At 44.1% G+C, this 7,448-nt stretch overlaps 1 protein-coding gene across 1 annotated transcript in view; it reads right to left on the bottom strand.

The window, feature by feature from the left end:
- MGST2 (microsomal glutathione S-transferase 2) overlaps positions 1–7,448 on the bottom strand; it is a 20,822-nt gene that overhangs the window by 12,913 nt on the left and 461 nt on the right. Inside the window, exon 2 of the mRNA XM_059395547.1 lies at positions 2,881–2,980. Within this exon, the coding sequence (XP_059251530.1) occupies positions 2,881–2,980 (100 nt within the window). The remainder of the gene's footprint in view (positions 1–2,880; positions 2,981–7,448) is intronic.

The following is a 7,448-nucleotide window of genomic DNA, read 5'->3' as shown; positions in this document are numbered from 1 at the left end:
AAAGGGGGACGCCTGGGTGGCTCAGTTGGTTAAGCAGCTGCCTTCGGCTCAGGTCATGATCCCAGGGTTCTGGGATCGAGTCCCACATCGGGCTCCTTGCTCCGCAGGGAGCCTGCTTCTCCCTCTGACTCTGCCTGCCACTCTGTCTGCCTGTGCTCGCTCTCGCTCGCTCTCTCTTTGACAAATAAATAAAATCTTAAAAAAAAAAAATTCTAGAACAGGAAGACATGAGTTTTCAGTCTGTAAAAAAGTTTTATGTAGGGGTCAGCATAGTAAAGACAAATGCCTCTCAGTCAGCACAGAACCATAACATCTTAGGACATTGGGATGAGAGGAAGATTCTAAAGCCTCCACGGTTTCCAAAGAACCAGGAATTAGAATGGCACAGAACATAACGACAATACCAGTGGAAACTAGAAAATAATAGAAGAATATTTTCAAAATTCGGAGAGTAAGGATTTTTAACATAGAAATATATGTCCAACCAACACATCAATTAGCTGTGAGGCAGAGTAAAAGCATATTTTGAAATGTAAAGTCTCAAAATCTGACCAACTATTCAAACCTCTCTCAGCAAACTTCTGCAGGGTATGCTCCACCAAAATGAGAGAAAACCAATAAACAGGAAAATAGGAGGTCCAGGAAAGCAGGCGATCCAAATCAGGAGACAATAAGGAGAATTCCTGGAATGATGACAAAAACTCCCACAATGACAACGTGTAGCAGGTTTAAAAAGCATCCTCCAGATTGAAGCAGAAAGATGGAAGACTCAAGCAGAAATGATCCAAGGCGGGGAAAAATGGTATTACTGGTATCATGTATTTGAATGTACTAAGAGAAGAGTTTCAGTTCTCTTCAAGATTTGAGGATGAAACTAAGCAAACAAATAAAGACACAATCATTAACCCCAGATAAAATGAAAAATTTCACAAGAAAGAGCTGAAATCATTACATACTATTTGACTCAAGTCTGAACATTACTTAGTTAATTATAATAATATAAACATTGGCTGTCGGTTTAACTCAACAAAGTGATGTCCCTGTACTGGAAGGGGGAGGTAAGGAAAAGAGGAAGTGGAAACACATGAAATTCTTTCTTCCATAAAAGGAAGCTAATGGATACTGTCTAAAATTTATTAATCAATAAATAGCAGTGAAAGCATAATGTTTAGAAATATGGAAGTAAATACCAAAAGTAGTAGTCAGAAGGGTGCCAATGGTTGTCTCTGGGGTTGGATTGGCAGTAAGGAGAGTTATTTGTTGCTTTCAAACTTGTAATGTCACTTTATGTTCAGGCCACATACATGTATTACTCTGATAAAAAATAAATACTGGAGGGTGGGACATATCGGCACCAAACCAATGCTTTCCACTTGACATAATCATAAAGATTCAAAGACAACCGAAAGGGAAATGAGTCTCTCACCATGTCATTCAATGTTACTGAAAATCATATCTTGGGCATAAAGTTTCAGTCAAGTAAGAGCTCAGGCTCTGGAGACCTGCTGTACAACACTGTACCTCTACAAACAATAATATTTTATACATTTAAATTTTTTAAGAGGGTATATCTTGCATTACATGTTCTTACCACAAGAAAATTTTGTTGAAAAAAAAAAAAAAAACATGTTTATGCACCTCTTAAAATGATCTCTTCTATTAACATCCCACAATTTCAAGCCTGGGGAATAATCTGTGCAATTCTTTTTTTTTTTTCTTTAAAGATTTTATTTATTTAGTTGAAAAAGAGACAGTGAGAGAGAACATGAGAGAGCAGAAGGTCAGAGGGAGAAGCAGATTTCCCGTGGAGCAGGGAGCCCGATGCAGGACTCAATCCCAGTACTCCAGGATCATGACCTGAGCCGAAGGCAGTTGCTTTACCAATTGAGCCACCCAGGCACCCAGTCTGTGCAATTCTTTTGAAGCAAAGAGATGGACAAGAGAACAATGTTGTCTGCTCAAGGATCATGACTTGCCCAAAGTGATTCAAGATGGAATAAAAAGCCAAATAATCCAATCATCATTAAAGAAATCAAATTCCACAGTTGAGATTTTTTCCCACAAGGAAAGCATCAGTTCAGATCATTTTACAGGCAATTCTAACAACTTTGAAGTAGCACACTCTCCCAATCTTACTAAAATTCTCTGAGAAAATAATTCTTAACTCAGTCCATGAGACTAGTATAATCTTGGTATTAAAGTGAGATGAAGATCATATAAATAAAGGAAAATTATAGGCCCACGTCACTCATGACATAGATGAAAAATCCCAAAGTATTAACAAAAGAGCCGAGTGACACATAAATGGTGACACATGCAATGTTTCTAAAAGCACTTATTTGGGGGATGAGATCTAAAGGGAGCCCTAGCTTCTGTAGCAGCCAAACTCATGGTGTTTATGGTGGAACATTCTGTGTGCATCTGAAAAGACAAGATGATCAAAATCACTACAAGTATGTGTGAAATGGAAAGTTTTCTCACTCTTACAGGCTTAGGATTTCAGGAAATGGTTTGTCTCTGTTTCACGTGGAAAGGCAAAATAAAGATAGGAAATTGATGTCATAGCTAATCCAGCTGGAGGCTATCGAACTCTCAGAGTACTCAAGGGGCTCTTGAACCAAACCGCCATGCTTAGAGATATAGAGACGTCTTTCTTAAGATCCCAGCCTTTTCTATAAACGCACCCTCTAAATTCAAAATGTAGGTCAGTAGAGACTCCATGTGCTGGATGCTTCAAGCTTCAAGAATCATGAGGAGGGGTTTGGCTGTGAAGTATGGTTTGTTACAATGGGATATCTTCTCTGCACCTCTTTGCCCGGATCAGAAGTCTCTATATGTGGTAGGCCCAGATCCCAGAAGGGTGGGGGAAGCGTTACTTACTGTGCACGAAATATTCTTTCAAACTCTGGTGACCCAGAGACTGCCGGAGGTGTAACTTTGTATTTTAATCTTGCCTTTCCCACATGCAAAGCAAAATAACCTGCAAGCATAGAGAGGGATTAACAATTAAAATGTAGCACATCACTGTTGATTAGGAAACACACAAATTTAAATCACAATTAGATACCATCACATACCTATTAAAAGGTTTAAAGTTAAAAAGACAAATCATATAAATTAAAAAAGAGAGCAGTAAGGCTAGCAGAGCAGCCAGAATTCTCAAACACTCTGGTGGGAATGTAAAATGGTACAATCACTTTGGAAAACCAAATGGGATTTTTTAGTTAGACATACATAGACCATATAGCCAGTCACTCCACTCCTACTTATTTCCCCAAGAAAAATTAAATCATATGTCCATATAAAAACTTATACACAAATGTGCATAGCAGCTTTATTCATAATAGCCAAAAATTAGGAACAACTTTGCAATTGTTAATCGTTAATTTTATTATCTCAACTACGCTAGGCCATGGTGCCCCACTGTTTGGTCAAACACCAGTCTAGATGTTTCTGTGAAAATATTTTTTGGGTGTGAGTAACATTCATATCAGTAGAATAAATCTGAGTAAAGCAGATTACCCTCCTTATGTGAGTGGGCCTCATCCAATCAGTTGAAGGCCCACAGAGAAAAGACTGAAGTCCCCCAAAGAGAAAGGAATTCTGCCTACCCGCTGCCTTCAGGCTCCACGCGGCAACACCAGTTCTTGCTAGAATTTCCAGACTTCGAACACACCCTGCAAATTTCAGAGTTGCCAGCCCCCATAATGGTGTGAACCAATGTTTTTTTAAATAAATGTGTGAGCATGTTGTATTGTTCTGCTTCTCTGGAGAACCCTAACACAAATGTTGGTCAACAAACTAATGGATAAACAAATTTTGGTGTATGTGGTATATCCATATAATAGAATACTATTAGATAGTAAAAGAGAATGAACAATTGACACATGAAACAACAGGGATGAACCTCAAACATTTATGCTGAATGAGAGTAGCAAGATCAGAAGAGAACAGTACTGTAGAGTTTCACTTATATAAACTTCTCAAAAGTGCAAATGAATCCATAGTGACATAAAGCAGATCCGTGGCTACCTAGAGAGGTTAAGAGCCAGGAGGGAAGGTCACAAGAAAACTTTTGGGAACGATGCCTCCTTGCCTGACTCAGTTTCCCTACTATGAGATGATCATGACTTTGTTCTTCCTTGGCCACATTTGCATTAGATCATCCAGGCCCAATGCCAGAGTCGCTTGCATCTGACGACCAGCCCTATGAAGCTCACTGGCTTCCAGACCACACTTCCTCCTTGGGCAGTTGTTCTCACCTCCCTTCCTTATCACCCTAGCTTTGCCCCATCAGTAACTCTGGGCTCGAGGATTTCCCTTCAGATTATTTCTTCTGGTTTCGGTTCCCTACCAGTTCTCTCCAGGCGATCCTGGTCTCGCTTACTTTAGTACCTCCACATCCATTTCCCACTTGCTCGTGTTTCAAATCTAGTTTCCTCTTGCGCACCACGTTTCTAGCTTGTGTGACAGTCTCTGGCGTGATGCATTTCCTCCTGAGACCCGATCCTATCTCTGTTCTGACAAGTCAGTAAATAGTGAGCCTGGTTCAGTAAGGGCTCACACAGCAGGCCTCTTCCCTCCCCCACGACTTCCTCTCCTCTACAAATAAACCATGGCTCAGGATTTAAACGCTGCAGCTGAAACATCAAAAGTGCATAAATGCTCTGTTAGAGTCCCTCATTCAAAATGCTGTGGCATCCCTGAAGCCAGACAGAGCAGGGTGAAGCTTTGGGAAATGCAGGACTTGGCACAGGCTGCTTCCAGCCCTGGCTAAATCTTCACAAGTCAGCTTGAATCTGGAGAGGCCATTAAGTCACTTGCCTGGCTGGCGCCAAAAAGGAGACGTGTCTGCAGAGGGGAAATATGGCGGCCATTCTGTACCGTGCTGCCACCATGGCTACACGGCCTTGGAGAAAACACTTGGTAAGTCTTCTTGCTTCCGTCTGTAAGATGGAAACAGTGAAAGACGTGTGCTCCTTGATTTACACTGGGCAATGGGGCAAGAATATAGAGCTTCGAAATAAAGCCATGTGTGAAAGCTTTGAAAGTACCATCTTCCTCAGGTTCTCTATAGCACCTGGTCACGCCTGTCTGTCACAGGACAAACACAAGGAGTTTCCGGCAATGGCAGGGGTGTTTGAATGCTCCCCACCCAGCCCACCCACAGCCCCAGGAGGAAGGATTCAGTAGAGCCAGCATCTCCCTGAGGAGGAGAAGCCTCTTTCTGCTCTTCCAGGTCAGGAGCCTTAGGGAGGCCATGGCTACTGCTGTGATCACATGATGAGGATGGAAATGCTGGCAGCCATTTTATTTCCCTCCCTAACAGTCACCTAAAAACTACTTGGTGATATTCTCCTTTTGCTATGCCTGTCTTTTTCTCTTTTCTTCACTTTCACCAGAGGAATGCATGTATGCTGAGAGGCGAGAGGGGGGTGAGAATCGAGACCACCACCCCCGGTCCCACCCCAGCCCCAGCTATAGCTCAGCTTCTTGACTGTGTAGCTGCCCCTCAGTCCAGTCAAAGCTTCTTTCTGAGGGCGAGCAGCAGAGGATGGGGACGGACCATGCTATGCCCCAACCCCAGGCCAGGCCCTCTGGTAGGCACTTCTCACCCAGCCTCCTGCTTAACCCTCTTTGAAGAGGACACTGAAGGACAGAACATCCTGGCCAGGGGTACCCAGCTGGTAAGTGGCTGAGCTGGACAGATAGGGAACTGTCTGTCTTCAAAACCAGATCTGTTTCTACCATGATTCATGGTGTCCCTTCTCCATAAACACCAGACTTCTACAGAAGCAGCAAATTCTGTTCCTTCATGTCAACTAAACAGTGTGTCAGTAAACGTTCCCCATCTACCACTGTTAAAAAAGAGACAACAGGCTCAAAATGGAGTGATTAGCACTAAGCTGACATCACGGAACCGAGACTTAATCCCTCACTTAGGTACGGTTCCAACCTCTCCCGGAAGTGGAATCTTCCACAAGTCAGTCTGGAATTACCAGGTTAGCACTAGTGAGGCAATGGGCCTGAGAGATAAATGCTATCTAAAAAAGGTGACCTTTGCCACAAACAATCCCCATTTGCTAGCAACTTCCTTTTGTGCCTCCTTCTGCCCTCTGTCTTTCATATTATACAGCTCTCCAGAGCTCCTCTCTATCTGCCGGATGGGATGCTGCCTGATTCAAGACTTGTTGAATAAAGCCAATAAGATCTTCACAACTTTCAGCTGAATTTTGTCTTCAAGTACCACCAACCACCAGGGCCCAGTTTCCTCTCCTCCCCACCCACTCCCAGCCACCCCCACCTGACCTCTGGCCACAGTTCCCCGCTGTCCCCTGCACCCACCAGCACACAGAAGCCTCTCTGTGAGGCTGACAGATGCTCTGGGGTGTCTAGTGGATCCAGTCCTGTGCTCTCTACAGCACCAGAAGGAGGAAACACACAGGGTTGGTGTGCTTCTGGGGAGATGTGTGGGAACCAGCGAGGCCGCCGTGACCCAAGAGCCCCTTTAGTTGGCGAAAAACACCCTACTCTACTCTAGAATATGAATCAAACCACACAATGTGTGTCATAGTATCATATTTTCATAAATACACAAAACACACTGGTTAGGCAAGACCCTGAACATGCATGTAGACCTGGACTTTATCCAAAGCTGTGGTCCCTTCATGCTCTGGCCATCTGTGCACCCTGAGCCGGCCCCAGCTCTGCCTCCCCTTCCTGGGAGCAACACACTCAGAAAAATAAAGAAATATGCATGGTTGGTTCCCAGTCTTGCTCCCCAGTGTCCAGACCCTTTTCCCCATTTAGCATGTTAAGCTGACATCATAGATAAGATGATAATTGACCCTCCATGGAGCAAATGCTCTTTACATAACCAGCGAGTCGAGATGCCCAATGAGTCTACTGGGAAGGTGCTTTAAGATTTCGAATTCATCACCTAACCTGAAGCTCGTATTTCTGCAGATTTTTTTAAACCTGATCATCATACCTGCCATAGGCAGTTTATTTAAGAAACATTAATAAAAAATGAGGCTTCAAAAAATCACAGCTGGGGTCTAAAGCAGGTACAATGTTTCCTCTGGAACCATCCGAATTAGTATGGATAGCCCCCTTCCGTCAGGTTAGCTGGTGCATTTCTAAGGGTCATCTGAACTGGGCCGTGGGTGGTAACCACAAACATGGCAGAATCGCCAGGCTCAGAGAGCCTACCTCAGCCCCTTTGCAAGAACTGCTCCCTGGAATGTTCCAAAATCTCTCCCTCTGGGGAAGGAGACGCGGACGAACCAGGGTACGCTATGCCTTTTGTGGCCCCCACAGCCACCAGGAAGGAAGCATGAAACTCAAAAACCAGACCTTCTCCCCCCCCCCCCCCCCGACCCCGAACACTCACTTGCCCCCCCACATCCCCCCCCCCCCCCCCCCTCCCCCCCCCGACCCGGCGGCCC

The sequence above is a fragment of the Mustela nigripes genome, chromosome 1 (assembly GCF_022355385.1).
Source record: "Mustela nigripes isolate SB6536 chromosome 1, MUSNIG.SB6536, whole genome shotgun sequence".
In the NCBI taxonomy this organism is placed as follows: domain Eukaryota; kingdom Metazoa; phylum Chordata; class Mammalia; order Carnivora; family Mustelidae; genus Mustela; species Mustela nigripes.
The sequence above is the reverse complement of the archived record's forward strand: the minus strand, read 5'-3'. Positions and strand labels throughout refer to the sequence as shown.